Source organism: Gopherus flavomarginatus, chromosome 1, assembly GCF_025201925.1.
Source record: "Gopherus flavomarginatus isolate rGopFla2 chromosome 1, rGopFla2.mat.asm, whole genome shotgun sequence".
Lineage (NCBI taxonomy): Eukaryota > Metazoa > Chordata > Testudines > Testudinidae > Gopherus > Gopherus flavomarginatus.
In genome coordinates this window covers 251,894,085-251,921,734 of record NC_066617.1, presented here as the reverse complement: position 1 = coordinate 251,921,734, position 27,650 = coordinate 251,894,085, and the positions used below count along the sequence as shown (strand labels likewise).

At 42.9% G+C, this 27,650-nt stretch overlaps 1 protein-coding gene across 1 annotated transcript in view; it reads left to right on the top strand.

The window, feature by feature from the left end:
• Positions 1 to 27,650, top strand: part of RFX8 (regulatory factor X8) — a 56,706-nt gene that overhangs the window by 21,870 nt on the left and 7,186 nt on the right. Inside the window, exons 5-13 of the mRNA XM_050922192.1 lie at positions 3,964 to 4,027; positions 13,779 to 13,889; positions 13,976 to 14,053; positions 15,728 to 15,841; positions 16,536 to 16,686; positions 19,027 to 19,085; positions 21,364 to 21,520; positions 23,349 to 23,443; positions 24,436 to 24,550. Of these exons, the coding sequence (XP_050778149.1) occupies positions 3,964 to 4,027; positions 13,779 to 13,889; positions 13,976 to 14,053; positions 15,728 to 15,841; positions 16,536 to 16,686; positions 19,027 to 19,085; positions 21,364 to 21,520; positions 23,349 to 23,443; positions 24,436 to 24,550 (944 nt within the window). The remainder of the gene's footprint in view (positions 1 to 3,963; positions 4,028 to 13,778; positions 13,890 to 13,975; positions 14,054 to 15,727; positions 15,842 to 16,535; positions 16,687 to 19,026; positions 19,086 to 21,363; positions 21,521 to 23,348; positions 23,444 to 24,435; positions 24,551 to 27,650) is intronic.

The following is a 27,650-nucleotide window of genomic DNA, read 5'->3' as shown; positions in this document are numbered from 1 at the left end:
GGTCACATTCGGCCACAGCACCCCCACCGTATGGTGACAAAGTCCCCTCAGCCCCGCCAATTGAGCCCTCCACAGGTTTGTACCCTTTAATTATTGAAACCTGAATCGCTCGTAATGCTACGGCTACTCAGGACGTAACCACTATGCAGGTGTACTCTCATGTTCCTTTTAATCCTGTGGATCTAGCAGCTTTCAAAGCGCAGGCAGGTGAATTCTCAACCAACCCCTCCTGATTTATCTCAGTTTTTGAAGGCTGTCTGGTTAGTCATAAACCTGACTGGGATGACTGCCAGGTATTTTTATGCATAGGCTGAGACCTCACTACTGCTGCAATCGCTTTTCTCTGACCGTTCCCCACCTGCTGCTAGCCTCTGTGGGAGGACAGTATTCATGTTTCTCAGTTCTTGATTTAAAGGATGCCTTCTTCACGATTTCGGTGGACCCCCAGTCCCAGGAAATTTTCTTCTTCGAATGGGAAGACGCAAACAGGAATAAAAGGCAGCTGTGTTGGACGGTGCTGGTACAAGGATTTAAGAACTCCCCCACTCTCTTCGGTCAAGCTTTATCTCGGGACTTGGAAGAATGGGAAAATGAGAACAAAGTCCTTCTCCTGCAGTACGTTGATGATTTATTAATAGCAGCAGTGGGACTAGAAGTATGTCTCCAGGCAACCGTACGTTAAGGACTCTCAGCCACTCCCTTTGGATGCACCTGTCCATTCCCTACAGCCTGGTGACTTCGTTCTCGTCTGTACCTGGAAGGACGAACACCTCCTGGAAAAGTGGAAAGGACCCTATCTCGTCTTACTGGTGTCCGACACGGCAGCTAAAGTAGAGGGACACAAAAGCTGGATTCACTACTCCCGACTAAAAGCTGTACCTCCACTGCAGAATCCAGACCCCCAGCAGTGGACGGTTCAGCCTACTGGGACCGGAGCATCGGAAGATTTGGGACTCAAGTTATTATTTAAACGCAAATAACTCTAATTTGGCCATGTTTTTAATACTTGTATGGGTGTTTACTGTTTCTGGACAGCTGGCCCCTTTATCCTTCCGCTCCCTGGAAAATAACTGGTGGGCTCTTTTAGCTGTCACAGCCTCTAATTCTTCCCACTTTTGTGTAGGGAGTGGTTACACTTTAGGGTCTGTATTTACTACTTGTTTTGTGGGGGTGGCTATGCCCTTGCAAGAAATTCACAAATATACTGAACTTGCTGGTTTCAATATTAAATTGACAGCTGGGCATCTGTCTCAGTTTGGTTCTATCTCAAGTCCTAAGCCCTATACAAACCAGCATCGTTTTCAGATTAGGCTAATGGCCGTGTCCTCAAATGTTACTTCCTGTTTTACTATTGTATGGGCACAGAAGGTTGTTACTAATTTAACCAACCATGAGATGAATTGTTCTGTTTCCCCAACCCCGACTTCTTATTTTTATGCACACTTATACCTTCCCCGTGGGTGGTTTTTGCTCTGCGGACTAATCACATTTACCTATGTCCCAGCTAACAGTTCGGGAGGCCCTTGTTCTCTCGGACGATTAACCATGGGGGTTGTACCTGGTCATGCTCTAGTTTTAAAGACACCTGGACCTTCCCGAGCCCGGAGGGCTCGGCGTGGCCTGCTTCTGGACGAAACCTGTGATTCTAAGGTAAATTTGGTGTCTAAATCTCAGGCCATAGCCCTTGCTACTTCATTGGTCGGAGTCCCAGGCCTGGCCTTAGATGCAGAACTCCAGCTTGCTAAAGTGGCCTGTGCCCTCGCCAAGTCCTTTAACCTAACTTCCACTTTAATCTCTGACTTGGCCTCGGAACTCACAGGGGTCCGAGAAGGGGTACTCCAAAATCGCGCTGCAATAGACTACCTCCTCTTAAGGCATAATCATGGCTGTGAGGAATTTAAGGGTCTCTGTTGCTTTAACCTTTCTGATCACAGCCAAAATATTGAAAATAGACTGGCTAAGTTGCGTGACATTGTCACTCACATAACGCAAAATAGTGACAATGATTGGTGCAGTTCATGGGGTTTTGGTAATTGGTTTGGGTGGCTCAAAAGCATTTTTACCTCCCTGCTAGTGGTGATAGCAATTGGTTTGCTCTTCTGCTGTGGTCTGCAAATAGAAGTGCCTTGCTGTAAAAGTTGTCTTTCTGCTCTCCATCAGCCAACAGAAATGTACCCCCTTAGGGCAGTCTCGCTGCCAACATCAGGTGGCCTACCTTTCAACCTTGTTCTAAGTAATGAATATGAGAAAACTCAACGGAAGGCCTTTGAGTATTCTCAAAGGGGGGATTGTTGGGGGGGGGGGAGAAAAGCTCCAAGTGACTGGCAATATGGCGTGGGGTCAGAAGTTTACATTCTCAGGCCTGCTAGCTAGCATGAGTATATGTAATCATTTATCATTTTCTTTTGTTCTTTTGTTTATGGTACAAGATGTAATCGATCAAAGGGGGGGGGTCAGTAGTATGGGTTAAGGATATAGTTAATTAAAAGATCCGATAGTTAATGAATTGTAAATGATGAATTGTAGCACCTGTGAACATCTTTGTAAACAAGTAAGGTATATAAGACATGGCAACGGATAGTGATTCGTGCAGGATTTGAGATTGATATCTCCCTGTGCCTTATTTGAAATCAAATAAACTTGCTTCTCCACTCCGGTGTGGTCACTGGGGATACGCACACCGGGCAAACGAACCCCAACTGTTGCCCCCCCTGCAACAACGTCAAGCATGTGCTTGGGGCGCAAGGCACGGGGGGCGCTCTGCTGGTCACCGCAAGGGCGGCAGGCAGGCTGCCTTCGGCGGCATGCCTGCAGAGGTTCCGTTGGTCCCGCGGCTCGGTGGACCTCCCGCAGGAGTGCCTGCGGGAGGTCCGACAAATCCGCGGGACCAGCGGACCCTCCGCAGGCAAGCCACCGTGCTTGGGGCGGCAAAATGCCTAGAGCCGCCCCTGGCCCTAAGTAGATATGCTGCTGCATTTTCTGTGGTTTGAGTTATTTCAGGGTGGGTGGCTTTCTCCCTACACACAATGAGTTGCAGTAAGCAAATCTTGAGGTCACAAATGCATGAATCACCATCATGGGGTCTGGACAGTCCTAACACAGCTTCTGGGCAGCCATAAGTGGAAGTGTACTTTTTACACAACCGTGACTATGCTCCAAAAACATTGAGGAATCCAAAAGGACCCAAAGCTATGAAAGTTCTTCAAAATGCTTCCCTCTTCCTGTCAGTATTACATCTCTCTTGTCTGTGATCTGCTTCAGCCAGCCAACCACAGAGAGAGCTGGGAGATGGTGTTGTTTACAGTGGCTGTAAAACAGGTAGAGCTGCATATTTTCTGCACATTCCTGGCATTTCAATCTATGTTGTCAAACAAACTTCCTCAATTTGTTCATATAAATATTGAGTAGGATGGACTAGGGCTGAGCCTTGTGGGACACCTCAGATGTATTACAAAGCTGAAGATCCAGTTCCCACTCCGAACAATTTACAATCTAAATTGACCATAAATGGGGGAGGAAGGGATGGGATGTACAATCAAAGTGATCAAGATGGTAAAATGGGCCCCTTTCATTATTTACATGTGTGTACTTTTTTAGTGTGTTTGTTTCAATGGAGTTGCATCCATTAATGTGAAATAATGAATTTGGCACAGGAAGCTGAAAAAATCTAATCACGCACCTTTGCATTTTAAAATGGTCTTTTTGTTGATTTTATTTGCATAATGATTTTTTAATTAAGATCTGAGAGATCAACCCATTTAGAAACTCAATGAATAAACTAAAAGTCATGGGATGGTGTGGCAAGAGGGAGAGGTTTTTTTTTTTAATTGTTATTATTACACAAATGGTTGTGTCAGTCCTAGTCTGATAACCTAGCTAAGTAAAGATCATTTTCATACTAAAGACCTAAGAAGCCAACAGTTTTTAAAATTGGCTTTATATGTTATGTGTATTCCACCACAGTGGGGATGGTTCCAGTTCTGAGGATGCAGCAAATTATGAGAGCAACGGCTACAGAAAAGGAACGGTGAGTATCAAATAAAGTGGATTTACTACAAAACTGAGAGATCAATAACGATTTAATGAGCTAAAACTGTCACACGTTATGTCTTAGTGAAATGCAGCCTGCCCATAATACCCTTTAAAGTAGTTTGTCTCTGTGCATAGGCTCATTAGCTGGTTACTTTTTTTTTTTTGCTTACTTACTGGTTAAATATTTTTGGTCACCTCACTGTCTGCCCAAATCATTAGCTAGGCTTAGTGTGGAAGCTGTGGCTATCAGAGCCCAGGTTATGTCTATCGGTGTCAGTAGGACATGGACTTCCCTGTGCAGGCCCACACTTGTAGACTCATTTCCACGAAATATCGGGCTGCTGAGCCAGAATAGTACCGTTCAAGGAGACTGTACTGGCATAACAAGAATTCAAGTATTGCCAAAGGATTAAAAAAAAAAAAAAAAAAAAAGACTCTTTCTACCATTAGGGTCTGATGTGAAGCTCACCTACTAGTGCAGATGATTCTGAAATAACACTGCAGGGAGTTGTTTTCTACTAGTGCAGATGATTCTGAAATAACACTGCAGGGAGTTGTCTTGACATTGGAATTCTTGGTAGTCTGCCAACAGGATATGACCAATATAAGAACCCTGATTAAACTGAGGGAAAGGAGGAGTGTGGATTTATCTCTTATTTTTGTAGAGCACTCGGATATAGCAGTGAGTGTATTACAAGTGTATGCAATGATAACAGATGAAAAACGTGCAGACACAGGACAATATTATATCCAGTGACCTCAGCAGCAGAGCCAGCTATACTTAAGATTATTTAGAATGTCATTATTATGAAATTTGTGTTAGTATGTCTACATTGTAGTGCAAGCCCAGGTACAAGGCTAACCCCACTTGTGTCGACACTGCGATTGAGCTAACTCAGACTAGGGCCCTGGACCCTGCAGGGCTGGAAAGTCCACGCTCAAGTCAAGCCGGGACCCAGGGTCCAAACCCTATTGCTCTGCAGTGTAGCCACAGCCCTGCTTGACTCAGGTCCAGAAGTATCCTGCAGTTCCATGTGACAACTTCCTTAGTCCTCTGTATCCCAACAATCTGCAATCCACTCTACTGAAAATGAAAGCCCTCACCCTAACTCCCTTGGCAAACAGCAGCATCTCAGGTCGGCATTAAACCATTCTGTTCTGATCACCGATCTGTAAGCCCACTATCCCAGAACCTCCTGGGTTTGCAATGGAGAGTGAATCGATCAAGCTTTTGCAAAGCAAGATGCTTCCTGGTAATGTGCAGGGTGGACAGTAAAGTTTTCTCACAGTGCGCTATAGTCCTAGGGTAGAGCAGACACATTTGGGTGAGGTGGGAGCAGTAGGGACTCTGGGATATAGTTACTTTTACTTGGGTATGCGCATTGCAGTGTGGACCCCAGAGTCCTAGGTTTCAGCATAGGTTAGAAAAGTCTTAAGATAGAGTTTAAATACAGTGTAGATGCTCAAGCCCAGGGTTCCCTAACACAGGTCAGCTGACTCGAGTCCCACTAACCCTGGATTTACATTGCAGTGTAGACATATCCATAGAAAAGGTACATAGGATACACATATCACTAAATACGTTCTGTGAAAAGAAATGTATATTCTTTAGGCTCTGGATTTCTAGCCAGCCCATCCCTGTTCCTTTTACACACCCCTACCATCCAGTGAATAGTGAGGTGTCACAGTTCCAGGTTTAGCTGTCTCTAGCCATCACCTATCTATGGGTGGCAACCTGCATTCCTTGCCCCTCAGACCAGAGTTTTAGGGTTGCAATTCCAATACAATCCACTGTACTTACCCCAGCAGTCTGAAATTATGCAGTGCCTGCTCTGCTCTCTCCCAGGGCTCTGACAGGGTTTACCAGTGATCATCCAACTTTCACAGAGCACAGTATATTTATTTAGGACAAAAGCATTACAGAGAAAATGTATCATAAATGAATAAACAGTCTACATCAGGGGTCGGCAACCTCTGGCACGCGGCTCGCCAGGGTAAGCACCCTGGCGGGCCGGGCCAGTTTGTTTACCTGCCGTGTCGGCAGGTTCGGCCGATCACGGCTCCCACTGGCTGCGGTTTGCCATCCCAGGCCAATGGGGGTGGCGGGAAGCCGTGGCTAGCATATCCCTCAGCCTGCACCGCTTCCCGCAGCCCACATTGGCCAGGGACGGCGAACTCCAGCCAGTGGGAGCCGTGATGGGCTGAACCTGCTGACGTGGCAGGTAAACAAACTGGCCCGTCCTGCCAGGGTGCTTACCCTGGCGAGCTACGTGCCAGAGGTTGCCGACCCCTGGTCTACATACACGCCAAGCTTACCAGGTGTCACTCATCTTCTATATGTAGACCCTTCCAGCAGGGTTTTGCCCTCTTGATTAAAATCTCATGTCTATTCATGGATTGAGTGAGGAAGCATGTCGTCCCCCAAGCCCCCTCACTCTCCCTCACTCTCACCCCCGCCCCTCCCCCGGCTGCCCCAGTCTACTCAGGGCTCAGGCTGCTTCCTTATCCAATTCTCCATTCTTTGCCTGCTGGGCCTCTTGAAACTGGTCAAAACTTGCATATGCAGTTCCCTCCAGGGGGTGTTACTTCTGCATAGTTGTTTATGTATGCATTAAATACCCCATCAGCTTCTCCCCAGCTCCAAAACATGCACTGCCATGCTCAGTCTTCATCAAGGAAGTTTATTTCCTTAACAGAGATAGAAAACAAACAGAAATCAGTCTTTTAACTCAATCCTTTGCCCCAGGCTTCAGGGCCACCCTTCCGAGGGGTCTCTGGCACTCCAGTGCCTGCAGCTTCCCAGTCTCAACCAGCTCTGCTCTCTTTTCGGAGCAACAGGCGCAGAGATGCTTCCCACAGCCCCTGGCCCCTTGTACCAGGGACCCACCTCAGGCTCTAACTCCACTTCAGTGTGGGCCTCCCCTCCCCAGGGCAAAACATGTCTCAATCAATCTCCCCTAGTCCCCACTAACAAACCCTTCATAAACCCAGGGACAGCCCATCCCTCTTTAACTGGCTGGATTGGGTTTACTTGTTCTGGTCTAGGGGATCTGGGCTTAGTCCATCCACAGAAACCAGCTACCCTGTGATACCCTCCAGTGATTTAAGTTCCTGTAGGAAGATCTGTGATCCTCTCCCATGGAGCCAGAATTGAATCCCCTAGCTCACAGAGCTATATATAGAATTTATAGATATAATAATCTATGAAGAACCCATGTGCATATAATATCCGGCACATCTCAATAAAATATTCTTTGAAGCTTCTGCACTATGATACTCCTTGGGGATACCCAAGGTTGTGAGGCACCTCACTGCCACCTGGCCTTAACATGAAGAAGTTTTGTGTTTGCCTGCTGTGGATCAGCTCCCTGAAACCAATAGCCTCTGGCATCACAAGCACTTCCTACCTTTCAGGCCTCTGAGGGCCTTGCTCACTCTCTGCAGGGAGTGACAGGCACCACCATCCACTGCATCCTCCAAGTGTTCCCTGCAGTGTCTAGCCCTTTACTCACTGAACACACACACAATTACCAGGCCAGCTGTTTCCAAAGGAACAGTACACACCAGCTTTAAAGATTCAACATAGAATCATCACTTTACCTAACCCCAGCACTTAGATGTATTTATAGTGAAAACAAGAATAAGTTTATTATTAAAGAATAAAGATTCTATACACTTTTATAGACTGTAAGATCAGAAAGGACCATCATGATCATCTAGTCTGACATCCTGCACATTGCAGACCGCAGAACCTCAGCCAAGTCCTCAAATCATGAGTTAAAGATTTCAAGTTACAGAGAAACCACCATTGACTCCAGTTTAAGTCTGCAAGTGACCCAGGCCCCATGCTGCAGAGGAAGGCAAAAAAAACCAAAATAGGGTTTCTGCTAATCTGACCTGGGGAAAAATTCCTTCCCAACACAGAATATGGTAATCAATTAAGTGGGTATTCACCCACGAAAGCTCATGCTCCAATACGTCTGTAGTCTATAAGGTGCCACAGGACTCTTTGCTGCTTAATTAGATCCTGAGCTTATAGGCAGACCCACTAGCCAGACTCCTGGGAAAGAATTCTCCATAGTAACTCAGAGTCCTCCCTGTTTTGTGTCCCCTCTCTGGCCAGTGAGGATGTTTGCTATTAGCAGTCGCAGATGGGCCACATGTCATTGTAGGCAACCTCATCATACCAACCCCTTCATAAACTTATCAAGAAACAAGTTAGGATTTTTACCCCCACTGCTCCCCTTAGAAGGCCGTTCTAGAACTTCACTCCTCTGATGTTTAGAAACTTTCATCTAATTACAAGTCTAAACTTGTTCATGGCCAGTTTATATCCATTTGTTCTTGTGTCAATTTTGGTGCTCAACTTTAACTTCTCTCCCTCCCTGGTATTTATCCCTCCACTGTATTTTAGAGAGCAATCATATATCCCCTCAGCTTTCATTTGGCTTGGCTGAACAAGCCAAGCTCCTTGAGTCTCCACTCATAAGGCAGGTTTTCCATTCCTCTGATCTTCCGAGTAGCCCTTCTCTGCACTAGTTTGAATTAATCTTTCTTAAACATGGGAGACCAGAATTGCATGCAGTATTCCAGATTAGGTCTCACTAGTGCCTTGTATAATGGTATTAACACTTCCTTGTCTCTTCTGGAAATACCTCACCTGATGCATCCTAGGACTCATTAGCCTTTTTCACAGCCACATCACATTGGCAGATCATAGTCATCCTGACATCAACCAATACACACAGGTCTTTCTCCTGCTGTCACTTCCAACTGATATATCCCCAGCCTATAGCAAAAATTCTTGTTGTTAGGCCCTATTACTCATGGGGGAATTCTGCATCACTGCACACAGGGCCATCCCTAGCCATTTTGGTGCCCTACGCAGCTCCCCCATGGTACAGTCATTATACTGTCAGTATCACCTACCTGACATATCATTGGTATCGGCACTATCTTTCCTCTTGATGTCCATTATCCTACTTCTGTTGTTCCTTTCTCCATTGCTATATCCTTTCTTACTTGAGTTTCCTCCATTCAGTATTACAATCAGGTGTGGAGAATATATGAATCCCAGCTGTCTCCTCCAGATACCTAGTTTGAAAGTTCTTTTGATCAGTTGTGCCAACCTCTATCCCAGAAGTCTGTTTCCCTCCCTACTCAGGTGGAGTCCATCCCATGAGAATAGTCCTCTGTCCATGAATGCTTTCCAGTGATCAAATACCCCAAAGCCCTCCTTATAGCACCACTGCCTGGCTATCATTGTAATGGTTGATCGTCATATTGTTGTCTCACCTTCATTCTCCTCCTCTAGGGACAGGTAGAATCCCACTCAAGATCATCCAAGACTCCATTTCTTCAAGTGTCTTACCCAGCCTGGCATAATCTCTCTTGATGCGTTCCATCAAGACTCTAGTGGTATCAGTTGTTCTCATGTGAAGGACAGTGGATTCTTCCCTGCTCTCATTAGGATTCTCTTCAGCCCCAGATCCACATCCCATGTTTTAGGTCCCAGCTGACAGCACACCCTTCCGTTTTCCAGATCATCTCTGGTGACAGGCCTGTCTGTTCTTCTTAATAGGGAGTCCCCTATTGTTGTGATTCTCTGGTATTCCTCATTCTGTTCTTTCTGGCTGCAAGTCCTCTTATTTTTTGCTCTTCCTTGCAATCTTCTGCGAGTTGTCCCCTATCCTTCTGGGGCTCCAAACCCTGGCAATCTGTATTTACTGTTCCCCTCTTCTTGTAGGACTAGCCGGTCTTCTCTTCTTCTTTGCCCTCCCACCTTCTGTTGCAGCCTGCTGTGCTCTTCATTGTACAACTCAGCAAACCTGTTCCTGAGCTCTATTTCTCCTTCACTAGCTGATCTTTCCCTCTGCCTGGTTCTCATAGTCCCATGCTTTCATTGGCCACTTTCCTCGTTCAGCAGTCTACCCTCACAGTTCTCTAATCCAGCTTGCATCTGTGAATCTTGAATTTTCCCTTCAGCCTCCTCTTGCCTTCCCTTCATTCTCTTCTTGAATTCCAGTTGAAACTCAACCATTGTTTTTGTCTGTGTCTCCAGCCTTAGCTCTTCTCTTCCAACAGCTTTATCAGGTGGCCCTTCATACAAGCAAAGCACTCTTTGGGTACCCTCTCCAGGATAATGTACATCACACAGCTTCCACATTCCAGTCATCTTCATTGTCTCTTCCATTTCTTGGGTCACTACCACTGCTACCTCTGTCACTATCATATCCTTCCCTCCTAAGCTTCTGTCAAGGAAAACAACAAAAACAAATCCAACCCAAAAAAACCCACAAACCCCATTTCCCCCCCCAAAAACACACAACACACAAAATAAAAAGACCACCACTTACTACCTCACCCAAACTCCTACTCTTCTGCGTTCAGCTCTGTTTGCTGGCTTCTGGGCCTTTGCTTCTATGCTCATGGCTGGCTGCTTGGCTGCCTTTATAGGCTCCCCTAATCAGGGCTCTGCTGTGGTCAAAGGCTCTGCTTCCTTCACAGCACACTGCCATCTACAAGCCTCTGCAAACTGAAAACAAACAAACAAAAAACAAAACAGCAAGCAAAAAGCAAGCAAACAAACAAACTCAAGAACTGGATTTAGGGGCAGGTGATCCAGGCAAACTCCTGAGGTGCTGGGCTTGGGGGCACTGGGCTCAGGGGCCAGGGCAGGTATTCAAAAATTTAACAAATGGTGGGGAAAGAGGGTGCTGAAGACGATCCTCACCTGAGGTGCCATTTGGTCTCAGGCCGGTCCTGGGGCCTGCATCTTTTCTCCGCTAACAGATTGCCATTCAAAATCCCTTATTTTCAGCTATTTGCTGACTCCTATGCTGCTGCTCAAGTAATAATGAGTAAGAATATTGGAAATAAATGGTTACGTATCAAACAAAATCATAAACTTTCTGGAAATTAAACCTTAACAGGTTACTCTTGTCTAAAGAAGCTTATCTCACCCAAAGTTCTCCCCAATGTTTTCAACCAAGCCTAGCTGAGACTCCTTTATCATAAAGCAAAATCATTGTCCTTTTATTTCCTCAGTGAAGGGTGTCCTCCTGTAATGATCTTCAGTCGTGGGGAGCGTTGCCTAGTAGTCAGAGACTTAGGCCCCTTGATCTGCAAAGAAGGTTTTGTTAGGGGAGCCCAGGCCCTGCCACTCCACCAGACTCCAGCGCAGGGCCTCTGACGGCAGTAAAAGGGTCTGACACTCATGAGCGCTTTAAGGCTGCCCTCCCTGGACCATTCCCTGCCACCCCACTATTGTCCAAAGTTTGGCATCTCTACAAGAAAGCATAAAGGGGGTCAGCTCACCAGCTGGCACCTCTTCGCTGCCAGGCGTGGCATGGTAACTCTCTTCCTCTCTTCTCATGCCTTGGCCTCTGGCCAGGTCAGTTCCAAGTCTCACCTCTTCAGGCCAAATACAGGGAATCAACACAAATCAATGGGATTAGTAATAGGTGAGAGGGAGAAATGCCTCCCTCTCAGGGTCTATCAGAAGCCGGTCCTCTCTTGCCTCAGGGAGGGACCTTCAGGCAGCTGTGGATGGGAGACATCCTGCCTTCCCTCAGTCCTTTCTTCAGAAGCTGCAAGGTGATGAAGGTCCTTTTTCTTCCCTGGCCTGCCTCCAAGTGAGCTGTTCTGCTCCCTTTTAATTCCTCGCAGGGCTGCCCAGAGGGGGGGGCAAGTGGGGCAATTTGCCCCAGGCCCCGCAGGGGCCCCAGAAAACTCTCGCGGGGCCCGGGCCCCCGGAACTTCAGCTCTGTGTCTTCCGTGGCAATTCAGCAGCGGGGTGTTCGGGGCACTTCAGCGGCAGGTCCTGGAGCGGAAGGACTCGCTGCCGCCGAAATACCACCAAAGAGGGGGCCCCCCACCGCCGAAGACCCCAGGCCCCCTGAATCCTCTGGGCAGCCCTAATTCCTCGTCCAGTCTGTGAATCTCTTGCAGGTCTGGCAGGGTAGGGCTGGCTGATCCCAGAGCAGCTCCTTAACCCCTTGTCCAGTGCAAGACTTGTGTACCCCATCACACTCCCCATATATACTCCAGAAAACCTGTGATCTGTACCACCAGATAAGGTTCTCTCCCCACTGCTGTTTTTCTCTTCCTATCAGTTTCTTTCTGAACTCCCCATAATCCTTCATTTGCATTTAGTTCAGACTGGTGATGGGAGACTGTCAAGGTTTTTTCCCCCACTTTGAACTTTAGGGTACAAAAAGTGGGGACCTGCATGAACACTTTTAAGCTTAATTACTAGCTTAAATCTGGTACGCTGCCACCAGCCAGAATTTAGTGTCTGGCACACTTTCTGTTCCCCCAAAACCTTCCCTGGGGAACCCAGACCCAAACTCCTTGGATCTTAAAACAAATAGGAATTAACCATCCCTCTTCTTTTCCCCTCAGACTTTTCCCTCCCTGGGTTGCCTTGAGAGGCTTCACACCAATCCAAACTCCTTGGATCTTAAAACAAGGAAAAATCAATCAGGTTCTTAAAAAGAAAGCTTTTAATTAAAGAAAAAAAGTAAAAGTTATCTCTGTAAAATCAGGATGGAAAATGCTTTACAGGGTACTCAGATTCATATAGACCAGAGGGACGCCCCCCCAGCCTTAGATTCAAAGTTACAGCAAACAGAGGTAAAAATCCTTCCAGCAAAAAGACACATTTACAAGTTAAGAAAAACAAACATAAGACTAATCCGTTTTGCCTGGCTATTACAATTTTGAAACCTGAAAGACTGATTCAGAAAGATAGGGAAAGCCTGGAAGGATGTCCTGCCCCCCTCAGTCCCGAGAGCGAACAACGAACCAAACAAAAAGCACAAACAAAGACTTCCCTCCACCAAGATTTGAAAGTATCTTGTCCCCCTATTGGTCCTCTGGTCAGGTGTCAGCCAGGTTTACTGAGCTTCTTAACCCTTTACAGGTAAAAGAGACATTAACCCTTAACCATCTGTTTATGACAGAGACCCATTGTGAATGAGACGATATTCTATTTACATGTAAACAGATGCATGGGTATACATCTCTTGTCTGACAGAAAACCTGTTTTTTCACCTTTGCTGGTGACCACTATTTTTATGTAGACTTTAAGAACATATTTTCAGCTCCTTACATATACATATACAATTCACAAAATTATTGATGACCAGTGTGACACTGGCTTTTATCTGAGACCTTACATGACACACTTTTGTGAGCTAGAATGAATGTGTCAGGTCTCAGTGATCTCTGTAATTCCTCTGCACCTTCTTGCTGGTTGGCACTAAGAGGTTCCTGAGTTCCATGCACTTCTAAGGTTTCACATCTGTCACAATAGGTATTGGGACAAGAATTCCCATGGAGAAATAAATGAGTTGCTTTGACAATACTGTTTATATAACATGTAAATACACTAAGGCCCAGATTTTTAAAAGTATGTAGATGTTACTTTGCTCAGTGTCACAATACCTAACTGGTTTAGGAGCCCAAGTCTTATTTTCAGAAGGAATTTAGTCACTGGGGAATCTAAATCCTTTTGACTGATGAAGGTATTCAGGCTCCTAAATCAGTTAGGTGTTGTGATGCTGAGCACAGCAATGCCTAAATACCGTGCTCAGCATCACAACATAAATCTGGGCCTGAGTGCCTTTAATATAATGTGAAATGTTAGTAAGATACGTGTGTTCTTTTATTAACATTTTATTGTTTAAATTTAAAAATCTAACAAAGTGATTGTTTAAAAAAGCAAGCCTTTAAATTGTTTCCAGTCTAGTATCAGTTTGCAGACAGAGAAGGACAAATTTGGATCCCCTTTGCCTGAATTCAAGAGATTTTCTTCTTGGGAGCAAGAGTTAGGAAAGACACACTCATATAAAATAGTAAGTTTAGCCATTCAGTAATCAAGAAAATTAGCTCTTGGCCTGTGTGATTATTTTGCAGACTCTTTTCTGTTTGCATTCTCTAGGTTGCATTGCTAGCTGATGAGTATTGTAACTACTGTCAAGATGTTTTACAGAGCTTGAGGAACAAAGAGCTTGACAGGGTATGCCATTGTTTTAACAACATATCTGTAAATATGAGTATTGGTGATTTATTTAGATGGCAAAAACTGATTGCAATAACAAAATTATTTCCATGTAGTTCACTTTCTTTATGTCAGGTGATGATTATTTATATGCAAAATGAGCACTCAGTTAAATCATTCTGGAATACTTTATTAACATAATATACTTACATGTTCCAAAGGCCAAACTATTTAGGTGCCTAACTCCCATTGAATTTCAAATGAGTTTGAATTTAAATACTTTGCAAAGGACAGATGCTGATTTCTGAAAGAGGAAAAAATGCTTGGTGGATCTCAGAACACTATAAGGAGAACAAGATTTCTATCTACCAAACTTTGCCTTAGTTTTTGGCTGATTTGTGTTTAAACATGGGTTGGTTGTGGGGGTGATTTACAGAACTGTTCTTGAGAAAGGCTTAGTTCATATTCAGCCAGTTATCCTCATATCTGGAGCCGTATTTACACTACTGCTTCTTTTCTTCTTTTTTCTTCAATTTTGATTCTTCCTTTTAAGGTTTAACTGGCTCCCCCAGGCTGCTCTAACCTGGGCCTGAACTAGGGCTAGGATGGAGCCAGGAAGAGAACAAAGGAACCACTATTGTTGTACCAATTATATTAGACCAGTAAAAACCAGCAGGATCTTATTAAAGGGGACAAGGCAAAGATGCCACATTTATTATGATAACAATTTATGACTAATAACTAATATCTTAATTCTTATACACACACATTATACCTATTACCTATACACACACACACACACACATTCACATTATACCTAATACCTATACACACACACATACACACATTCACACACACACACCCACATTCATCAGGTGTTCTGCAGCTGCTGCATAGTTACCAGTCCTGAAGATAGCTTAAGTTCATGGCTTGATTTTGAAGCTTGGGTTCATAGCTTGTGGCAGCTAACTGGCCAGGAAAGCTGGGCACAAGGCTGAGCTGGATCTCTGTTGGGCAGGCACCGATGTTCTTCCATGTTGGCAGCAGAATGTTACCCAGAGTCTCTCATCTCACCCTTCTTTTTTATAGGCTTTTCGTTTGGATTCAAAGTCTATAGGTCTTGCTGTGTCATGCTGCCTCTGGGTTTAGATTGATCACCCATCAATTGCAGGCGTGACTTTCAGCCTTGGACCTGGCTTTGATCTTCCTTCTGTTGTTCTGTTGTCCTTTTCTTTTTAGGGTGGATGCTTCTTACTTTGTTTAGTGCTGTTGTCTAGGTCTTCAGCCGTTGGTATTTGAACTTTATCTCATCAGGACAGGCTGGGGCTGGAGGTTGATTCCATCATTCATACATACCTCATTCACACATCTAAACTAAACTAATAAGATTACAGCAGGGTTTGCAAAAATGAAGGTTGGAGGAAGCTTTTACAAAATGGAGTGTTTTAAAATGGGGTTTGAATTACAATATGGAACAGAAGTTACAGTGTAGGCAAGTGTAGTGAATGGTGAACAGAAGTTACATTAATAAAGTGAACAATTGAAAACAATTTCATTTATCAGTTCTACACTATCAGCTCCATCAGAGCTCCTCTCTCTGCTGCACTGGGGAGTGCTGTGTTGTTTGCATTCCAGTTTAGCATTCCACAAGTGCAAATGTAATGAAAATTAACCAAGGAATTTGTGCAATAGGTGGAAAACCTTATCACGTCATTCTGGAAGTCCTTGCAACCTGAAACAATAATGTTTATGTCACTGCCAGATATATGCCAACTGTTTAAATGCTACGATAGACAGCTATTCAAGGTACTGTAGACACAGATTTGTTTATTGCAATTATTTTGCTATCTGTTCACATCTTTTCAGTAATTCTATTTGAGACAGATTCACAGTTGTTTGTTATGCATCTGTACCCAGAAATACCACCTGAATCTTAAGTCTGTTCTTTGTACTCTATGTTGAAACTGTATGGCTGAGGTTTTTGGATGAGCCCATTGGAGTTTGACACCCAGCTCTCACTGAATTTCCATAGGCTCCTTTAAAAGATCCAGCCTACATCAGTGGAATTTGCTTTTATGACCTTGGGTTATTTTAACATGAGGTTGCATGTGACTGATGAAGAATGAATATTGGATTGGTGCCATTTTAAAAAAACACCAAACCTATGTTGTTCCTTTGACAGCAGTATATACTTTTAGTGAAACTTCCATATTGAAACATATAGTTCTTCATTCATAAGAATTTACCTTTTACCTGAAACTGGCCATTATAATAATGTTTGATAACTAAATAAAGAAATGATATTTAGGCTTCTATAATTAGGATCTGTTCCTACTGCCATTAAAATCAATGGGAGTTTTGCCATTGACTTTAGTGGAAGTAGGAACAGGCTCCTAGAATTATGCAGATTTAGGCCATAAATATAATTTTGTCTTATGATTCTAGAAGCATCTGTAGCAAGCCAAAAATAATGTAGTTTCCCTATGAACCTCTGTTTCAGGAAATGGAGAGCATTCTGCTTGATGACTTCCTGGAAGATGTCACTATACAATATTTGAAGTCAGTCAGATTGTTCAGTAAAAATGTTAAGCTCTGGCTGCTTACTGTTTTGGAAGATTTTCCACTCTTACTACGAATGTCCAAAATCAAAGGTAGGCATCAGTAATAGAGAAATTATAAGTGGATGGATAGATGGATGGATAGAAATTGTTCAAAACTTTATAACAAATTTATTTTTAAGTTCCACCTACAATGCAAAGAAGACTGTTACTAAACCATTTTTAAAATATGATTTAAAAAACTTTCAGGTGGTATGATTTTTATACCTGTGAGGACTGGGATTAATTTGGTTACAACCAAAAATAAGTAGTCTCAAACAATTTGTAAAAACAGTTTTAACCAAATTATGTCCAGTCAATGCTAAACCATGCTAAGTAAGAGTATTTATAAAACTTTTTGTAAAACCTGTGCCTTGGCATGGTCTCTTTGGCATTGTCGATGATTATGAATAATGTGCAGAGACAGTAGATCATAGTTAGAAATATCTGAAACTGACAGCAAGGTCTATCTTAAAGCTATAGTACATCACCAGCATTTTGGTAAACAAACTAAATTACTGAGTGCAACTTTACAAACAACAGATAAATAGTAATACCATTTTGTAAGCTGTAACAAACTTCAAAATTCCTATTCACTTATGAAATTATATGCAGAGTTGGTAGCATCATCTATTATTAAGGTTGCCCAACACTTCCCATTATGAAACCCTGTTTCAGTTTCTTATAACTTTGCTAAACTTTAAAAATTTGGGTTGAAATTTTCCATGCTAGGTGACTGCCTGCAACTGAATTTTCTTGGAAAATTTCATGGGGAACAGTTCAGTCATTTATGAGAACAAGGTTAGGAGAAAATATGTTGTTTTGTCCATGTTAAAAAATCTGAAGCATTTTCTTTCTTTATTATTAATTATTATCAGTCATTGTCATCCTCAACATCATAGCACCTGGGAGCCCAGACATGTACCAGAGCCCCATTGTGCTACATGCTGTACAAACACGGAACAAAAAGACAATATCTGCCCCAAAGAGCTTGCAATCTAAGACCAAAGACAACAGATGGATACAGACAGACAGATGGGGCAGTACAAGGAAACAACCAGCATGATAGGCAGTGGTCTCAGCACACTGGCAGCCTAACTGTTGTCAATTTTTTGTAGGCCTCACAGCAAAGTACAGTTTTAAGGAGGATTTTGAACGTGGATAATGAGGTTGCTTTGTGGATGTTTATAGGGAACTTCTCCCAAGCATGAGGGGCAGCATGGCAGAAAGCATATACGGTGTTTGTTAGAAAATTTTAAGAAGTGGGTGAGGATGGCTGACATCATGGGCTGATCAGAGTGGGAGTCAACTTTTCATTACTGAATGAGAGATGTTAGGTAGGGTGGAGATAGGTCATGAAGGGCCTTGAAAGTGAAGAGAAATGGTGTATGTTTGATACGATAGTGGAGAGGGAGCCAGTGAAGGGATGCAAAGAGAGGGGTGACATAGTCAAAGTCTAGGAGAATAATCTTTGCAGCAGCTTCTGAATGAATAGCAAGGGCAAGGGAAGATGATGTTGCAGTAATTGAGATGCAAGATGATGAGAGCTTGGACATGAGTTTTAGCTGTGTGGATGGTTTCGAAAGGCTGTATCTTAGAGGTATTATGCAGAAAGAATCTGCAAGACTTAGGCATAGCCTGGATGTGAGGACCTAGGAAGAGGTCTGAGTTGAAGATAACACCCAAGTTACTGGACTGAGTGGCAGAGAAGATGGTCATGTTGCCAGTGATTGAGAAAGGAGATAGTGGAAAGGGTTTGGGTGGAGGATTAGGAGCTCTTTTTTGCCATGTTGAGCTTGATGGCTGATGGCTAGACATCCACAAGATGATGTCTGAGAGACAGGCTGAGATTTTAATTTGGACAGAAGGAGACATGTCTGGAGTAGAGGTAGATCTCTGAAATACTCTAGCACCCTCAGCATGCCTTGAAATTTGACCAAGAAGGAAGAGGAGGCTTTGTGTCAGGGATGTGCCTTATGCTGTCCCTGTGAAAATCAGCCCAAATTTGGCCAAGTTATGATCTTTGAAAAATTTCAGTTTGCACATGCTTACTAGATTTACGAGAGATTATCAGCTAAAATCTCTCACTGAGCATGCTCCGTTCCCTCACAGCTCCTAGTAGGGTGACCAAATGTCCCAGTTTTATAGGGACAGACCCGATTGTCTGCTAACTGCAAGCTTTAGAATGATAGGGCTGAATCCTACAAGATGCTGACTACCTCAACTGTCTTTGAAGTCAAGGCACCAAATACCTTCCAGGATTAAGCCCTCAGCCTTTCACATTGCTCCCTCAGGGGCCCATTTTCTATATTATAATAAAATCTGTCTTCATAAATGTGCTTTAGAATTTAAAATGCCAATGATAAAAAACACCTGCCTCTTCCTCCTTAACAGAAGTTACTGTGTTTGTAAAAAGACTAAGAAGAAAGACGTATCTTTCTAATATGGCAAAGGTATGTTTTATGTACTTTTTAAAACCAGAACCCATAAAGCACAAGGCTTGAACACCTCCCACGTAATAAGCCTGACCTAATTTTTCGTTATGTATTTTACACACTCTTTTTATAATAAAATAACAAAACATTTCTTATGTTTGTGCATTGCTACAAGCCATGATTGGGGGACAAATCATGCCTCCTAGGTCCACACATGGAGAGCACTCTCTTTTGCACTGTTTACCACTCTGGATCCTGCAGAAGCCTCTCAAATAAAGTCAGGATCCATGCTGGGGGAGTCAGTGGAGACTAGCCAAACTTGTACAGGATGGTGGCTGCACATTGTCCTCCCTCAAATCCCAGGAGATGATACAGCCTGAAGTTGTTACATAATAGGTTGCATTTAGTACTCCCCCTCCCGCCATTTCAGGGTGCTGAAGCCATCATGCCTGGGGCAATTTCTGGTACCACAGCTGTAATGAAGCCACACTTGCAGGGAGCTGAGGAGGAGGAGTTCAAGATAGAGTTCAAACCGTTTCAGAGACACAAGGCCTTTGCATGGATCCCTGGGGATCAGTTAGGTGTGGAGACATGCCTGTGCCCTTTTCCACTGGGGTAGGCCATCCTCACCACTCCATCCCCAATAGGACAATCAGCAAGGATCTCTGCAAGCTTGCTTTCACTCATCTTTCCTCCTCAGGGTCACCTTCGATGGGTTTTGTCACGGGAGGGATGATCTTGGTCTAAAACTGGAAATATAAGATCAGAGGTCAGCAACCTTTGGCACGCGGCTCGCCAGGGTAAGCACCCTGGCAGGACAGGCCAGTTTGTTTACCTGCTGCATCGGCAGGTTCAGCCAATCGCGGCTCCCACTGGCCGCGATTCGCCGTCACAGGCCAATGGGGGTGGCAGAAAGCAGCACGGGAGAGGGATGTGCTGGCCGTGGCTTCCCGACACCCCCAATGGCCTAGGACATGGCAGGTAAACAAACTGGCCCAGCCCACCAGGGTGCTTACCCTGGTGAGCTGTGTGTCAGAGGTTGCCGACCCCTGTATAAGATCAATGACAGTGTGTGTCTCCCACTCCTTGTTGGCCCCACAGTATTATTCTTCCTAAATAAAATGACAAGAAAAACTTCATCAAAGAGCTGGCTTTTTAACCTCATAACTAGTGTGTTGTATATTTTATAACAAATTATATTTATTTATGGCTAGACTGCAAGGTGGGCTGCACTTCTCTCCCCTCCTTTGCATGAGCTACCTTTACATTGGGTCTAGATTTGGAGGGATAAAGAGTACTGCCCATTTGCTTACTCTACCCCAAGCAGATAGGCATGGAGTGGGCAGGGAGGAGGAGGGAAATGGGTGGCGTCTCCAATATGCAGACTAACAAAGGTGAGCCAAAATACCAGTGGTAATTACTACCCACCTCTTCACCCTGCTCCCACCCCTCCAGTGCAAGGGGAGTCAGAGCTTCCTCTACCTAAGTCTGGCCTTTCATTTAATTTATTGAAAACCGTATCAGCAGCAAAATAAAAAAGACACAATTTAAAAAACTAAAAATAGATCAAACATTTTTAAAAACCAAATTGCCCCTTTGCACACACACCAGGCCTGTCCCGTGAGGGGACAAGCATTCTCAATTCCTACTGACTGCAGCATGCCTTAAGGGTACTGAATACCTTGAAAAGGTCAGGCCCACACATCCCTAATCACTATTTCTTATGCACCTTAGAGAACGAGTGCAAGACTCAGGGTGCCTACAACTCCCATTAATTCAAAATGTGTTTATTTAGATTTACTGGGCTTGTTTTGTCACTGTCAATTTTACATTTCAGATCTCAAAGATAGGGCTGCTGTTATATTTTCTGAGCAGGATGTGAAAAACTGCCTGTGAATTTAATTGAGACACACACATCAATGTCCGTTGCCATTGAGGAAAAGTTAGTCCTGATACACCTTTTCATTCTTCAGTCTTTATAAGACTACAATATTCTTTGATATAAGAGCAACAGGCTCACATACTGAAAATTCACCAGGCCAGTTTATTTTATATTGGTCAATATTGTCTGCTCCACTTGCTCAAGAATACAGAATATAGTTGCGAAGTAGATCATCAGTTGCTGAACATTCTGTGAGGAAAATTTGAAATGTGCCTAACTAGTGTTTTGGAGACTAGACTGTTTGTGTAATGTCATTAAACTCCGTGTTCTAAGTTAACTCTGAACAAGGGGTACTTTTTGACAGAGAAGGGTTTAACAAATTAAAGGGACTTCCTTTTTTTTCTTTATTTTTAGACAATGAGAATAGTCTTGAACAACAGCAGTAGAGTTACTATTTTAAAATCAGACTTGAATGCCATCATCAACCAGGGAATTGTGGACATTCCTGGAAACCCCTTGCAAAATAAGTTTAGAACTATGGATGAAATGGAAAGTGACATGGAACTCAAATGTAATATTTTTATATCTTTTCTATTCATTGAAGCACTTGGCTCACATGTTATTTAAGCTTTAGCATTTCCCCATGTTTGTTTATTCATGATCTGTCCTAACTGGAAGCGTAGTCTTGCTATAACACTCATTATTGGAACAGGTCCAGTACAATTGAGATTGGTGCATATAACATTATCCCCTACGCATTAAAGGATAAGAATGATAAGCTTTCAGTTATGGTTCTGTCTTACAGTTTCTGTAGCAGCAGCAGCATTTTTATGTCATTATAACAACGTACTTTGAGTAAAATGTTGACAAATGAGTATATCTATGTTTTATTGTTGTCTTTAATAAAAAAGAATGGAGAAATACATTTTGCATGATCCTGTGTTATTAACCAAATCACACTACATTATATTCAAATGGACAGATTTGAATATTGTACAATGAACAGGACAAAGGTTATTGACCTTGCAATCTATGTCTTTATACATTGTCATTTATAAACAACAAAATGCAACGTTTCTATGGAGCAATGACATAATACATTTGCCATTATAATGAATAATGATAGGACTAACGACAAGTTTAATTCTTAGAGTAATGGCTGCCATTTAAATTAGGCCTGGTCTACACTGGGGGGCGGGGGGAGAGAATCGATCTAAGATACACAACTTCGGCTACGACAATAGCGTAGCTGAAGTCGACGTATCTTAAACCGTCTTATCTCCCATCCTCACGGCGTGGGATCGACAGCCGCGGCTTCCCCATCAACTCTGCTTCTGTCTCTCGCTCTGGTGGAGTTCCAGAGTCGATGGCAGAGCGTTCGGGGATCGATTTATCGCATCTCAGCGAGACACAATAAATCGATCCCCGATAAATCGATCACTACCCACCAATCCGGCGGGTAGTGTGGACGTACCCTTAGTGAGAGATGGGCAACTTGGTCTACTGGACTGAACATATGACTGGAAAAGAAAATCTTGAGTTTTGATCCTGGTTCTGCCCCTGACTTGCTATGTGAATTTGGACATTTCGTCTCTCTGTGATTCTTTTTCCTAGTTCACAGAGTATTTGAGAGAACTAATTAGATTATGCTTATATAATGCTTTAAAAATCCAAAACACTTTGTAAATGCAAAGTATTATTGCTACTAGAATTAGTGAGTACCTTATTTTTACAGAAGTGGATTTATTGATTGTTCTTGAACCTTCTTGAAGGAAGAAGACACAGGGACAAATTCTACTCTCAGTTGTACTGGTATAAACCCAAAGTAACTTTACTTTTGTTACAGAATAATATTGACTTTGGTGTAGATCATAGTATAGCATTTGGCTTAGTGTGTTAATTTTCAAACATTTTGCTTTTGCCACATCTGAACTGAGTTTGGGCAACGATGGCTAAATTTTTAATTTCTCAGCAAAATTTCAGAAACTCCTTTTATCATTTGAAAGCAATTGTCTCCACATCAGCAGGTGAAAAAGACAGCTTTCTGAATCAAGTGAAAACGTAAATTAATAATCTGATAGTGTTTACAAGCTCAGTCCCTCCATTCTCCTTTCACATTTGAAATAACCTCTACTCTTAGAGGCCAGAACCTGCCACCCTTACTCATAGTGAATAGTCATGTATTACAGTGATGGAAAAGGACATGAACTTGAACAGAATGGAATTAATTTCAGAGTTAGGTGCCACCTTGCATTAATGGGGGTGTCAAAATCTGGTCCAAAATATATTAATTATATGTTATGAGCAGTTGTTTAATGTATTTTTTTTTTTACTTTACTGCTAAAGAGAAGTGTAAACCAAATGCTGCAAGCAATGCATATTCCTTTTATATTTTATAGGCTTGAATAACTTGATTTCCTTGCTGGATACTGCCACAGATGTTAGGGTTTTCCTGAACTGTATGTCTTCAAATCTTCAGGCTTTTGTCATTCAGGTACAAAATTAACTCATTATTTAAAAAAGAAAAAAACAATCATAAGAACATAAGAATGGCCCTACCGGGCCAGACAAAGGTCCATCTAGCCCAGTATCCTGTCTTCCGACAGTGGCCAATGCCAGGTCCCCCAGAGGGAATGAACAAAACAGGTAATCATCAAGTGATCCATTCCCTGTCACCCATTCCCAGCTTCTGGCAAAATCACACCATTTATCATATGTTTGTCTTTCATGTTACAGTCAAGTCAGTTGTTATCCTGCTTGTCAGTAGTTTGCAGCAGTGGTATTGCATACCAATACTCAGACTAGATTATCAAGATTACATAAATTATGTAAAAGAAGAAAGCAATTGTCAGACAAAAATTCCATCTTTGCATGCATCTTGTATAATCACGCAGCTGGGAATGCAAGTATGTGGTCTAACTTCATATCCATGACACATTACCTTCCTTTATAACCTAAAAGCTATAAGAAAAGGCAGATAAGACTGAGAACTATGCTTCATGATTTAGGAGATGCTAAAATCTGAGCAGCTGGTAGAAAAGTGACTTTTCCTACTGAAATAGCTGTGCCTATGGAAATGGATGTAACTATCTTAATACTGTGCATACGTCTTCCCTTGCCTCACCAGCCTTTCAGTATTTCCTCCAGTGGTAGATGAGAATTATCAGTAGCTGCAGTGGTGCTGGTAGTTTGGGCTAGATGGGATAATCATGTAAATTTAAATGGACTTATGTACTTTTTTTTTCTCCTTCGAAGGAGCAGGGAAAGCTGTACTCCCTGTTAATTAATTATTCCTTGTTAGTTCCTGCTGTGATTTTTTTAGAAGTAATAATAGTACTTTGAACTTCTATAGCATCTTCCCTCAGAGGATCTCAGACTGCTTGTACTGTTTTTATTTCTGTATACAAATTGCTTGTGAAGTCTTCAGTACTACATGTACATTCTTTATTTGACCTTATCATGAGTCAAGTCATTGTCTATTTACAGCCAAGCAAGAATAAAGAAGAGTTTAGAAAATTAGCAGCTAACTTCCAACTGAGATGGAACTTCCTCTTAACTGCAGTAAGCAAGGCTATGACACTGTGCCATACAGACAGTTTTGGTAAGTGAGAGCTTTTTTCGTGCTCCATGCTGCAATGAACATAGGCCCAGACCTTTGTCCCCTTTGTGTCAGAACAGTCAGTGCCAATCTCTCTTTGGCATTGACTCCTAAACCTCCAGCAGGCCCTTACTTTAAGGACATTTCAAGGTCTGGTCTCAGTTGCCTTCAGGCATAAGGGAAAGATGAAGAAGAGAAGCACTGAGAGGTCTTTAACTATTCTCTTGACTTGCTGTCCAGATCTGATATTTGCTTAAGGAGGGCAATTCTGCAATTCTTGTTTAATTAAAACTCCTTAGCCCATCCTCCTGGGGATTGCACCAACAACTACACTTCTACAAGTGGAAATATGCAGAGACCATCTCAAAGAAGAAAAAATGGTTACCTGCCTTATTCATAGATTTTTTTTAAGGCCATAAGGGACTAGTGTGATCATCCAGCCTGACTATCTGCATAACACATCACCACACACTTCCCTGAATTAATTTCTGCTTCGAGTTGAATAGCTGTGATTGAACTAGAGTACATCTTTTAGAAAAACATCCAATCTTGATTTAGAAATTTCCAGTCATGGAGAACCCACCACAACACTTGGTAAATTGTTCCAGTGGTTAATTACACACACTTACAAATTTGCCCCTTATTTCTAGTCTGAATTTATGTAGCTTCAACTTCCAGTAATTGGATTTTGTTATACCTTTGCCTGCTAGATAGAAGAGCCCTCTATTATCCAATTTGTGTTTCCCACATCGGTACTTCTGATCAGGGATCAGCAACCTTTGGCCCGCGCCGCTTCTTACAGCCCTCATTGGCCTAGGACGGCAAACCGTGGCCCGTGGGAGCCGCGATCGGCCGAATCTGTGGATGTGACAGATAAACAGACTGGCCCGGGCCGCTAGGGTGCTTACCCTGGTGGGCCGCGTGCCAAAGGTTGCCGATCCCTGCTCTAGGTTGTGATCTAATCATCTTTTAATCTTCTGTTTGTTAAACTAAGTAGACTCATAGACTCATAGACTCTAGGACTGGAAAGGACCTTGAGAGGTCATCGAGTCCAGTCCCCTGCCCTCATGGCAGGACCAAATACTGTCTAGACCATCCCTAATAGACATTTATCTAACCTACTCTTAAATATCTCCAGAGATGGAGATTCCACAACTTCCCTAGGCAATCTATTCCAGTGTTTAACTACCCTGACAGTTAGGAACTTTTTCCTAATATCCAACCTAAATCTCCCTTGCTGCAGTTTAAGCCCATTGCTTCTTGTTCTATCATTGGAGGCTAAGGTGAACAAGTTTTCTCCCTCCTCCTGATGACACCCTTTTAGATACCTGAAAACTGCTATCATGTCCCCTCTCAGTCTTCTCTTTTCCAAACTAAACAAACCCAATTCCTTCAGCCTTCCTTCATAGGTCATGTTCTCAAGACCTTTAATCATTCTCGTTGCTCTTCTCTGGACCCTCTCCAGTTTCTCCACATCTTTCTTGAAATACGGTGCCCAGAACTGGACACAATACTCCAGTTGAGGCCTAACCAGCGCAGAGTAAAGCGGAAGAATGACTTCTCGTGTCTGGTTTACAACACACCTGTTAATGCATCCCAGAATCACATTTGCTTTTTTTGCAACAGTATCACACTGTTGACTCATATTTAGCTTGTGGTCCACTATGACCCCTAGATCTCTTTCTGCCATACTCCTTCCTAGACAGTTTCCTACCATTCTGTATGTGTGAAACTGATTGTTCCTTCCTAAGTGGAGCACTTTGCATTTATCTTTATTGAACTTCATCCTGTTTACCTAAGACCATTTCTCCAATTTGTCCAGATCGTTTTGAATTTTGACCCTGTCCTCCAAAGCAGTTGCAATCCCTCCCAGTTTGGTATCGTCCGCAAACTTAATAAGTGTACTTTCTATGCCAACATCTAAATCGTTGATGAAGATATTGAACAGAGCTGGTCCCAAAACATACCCCTGCGGAACCCCACTTGTTATACCTTTCCAGCAGGATTGGAAGCCATTAGTAACTACTTTCTGAGTATGGTTATCTAGCCAGTTATGCACCCACCTTATAGTAGCCCCATCTAAATTGTACTTTCCTAGTTTATCTATAAGAATATCATGTGAGACCGTATCAAATGCCTTACTAAAGTCTAGGTATATCACATCCACCGCTTCTCCCTTATCCACAAGGCTCATTATCCTATCAAAGAATGCTATCAGATTAGTTTGACACGATTTGTTCTTTGCAAATCCATGCTGGCTATTCCCTATCACCTTACCACCTTCCAAGTGTTTGCAGATGATTTCTTTAATTATCTGCTCCATTATCTTCCCTGGCACAGAAGTTAAACTAACTGGTCTGTAGTTTCCTGGGTTGTTTTTATTTCCCTTTTTATAGATGGGCACTATATTTGCCCCCTTCCAGTCTTCTGGAATCTCCCCCGTCTCCCATGATTTCCCAAAGATAATAGCTAGAGGCTCAGATACCTCGTCTATTAACTTATTGAGTATTCTAGGATGCATTTCATCAGGCCCTGGTGACTTGCAGGCATCTAACTTTTCTAAGTGATTTTTTACTTGCTCTTTTTTTATTTTATCTTCTAAACCTACCCTCTTCCCGTAAGCATTCACTATATTAGACATTCCTTCAGACTTCTCAGTGAAGACCGAAACAAAGAAGTCATTAAGCATCTCTGCCATTTCCAAGTCTCCCATTACTGTTTCCCCCTCCTCACTGAGCAGTGGGCCTACCCTGTCCTTGGTCTTCCTCTTGCTTCTAATGTATTGATAAAAAGTCTTCTTGTTTCCCTTTATTCCCATAGCTAGTTTGAACTCATTTTGTGCCTTTGCCTTTCTAATCTTGCCTCTGCATTCCTGTGTTATTTGCCTATATTCATCCTTTGTAATCTGACCTAGTTTCCATTTTTTATATGACGCCTTTTTATTTTGTAGGTCACGCAAGATCTCGTGGTTAAGCCAAGGTGGTCTTTTGCCACATTTTCTATCTTTCCTAACCATTGGAATAGCTTGCTTTTGGGCCCTTAATAGCGTCGCTTTGAAAAACTGCCAACTCTCCTCAGTTGTTTTTCCCCTCAGTCTTGATTC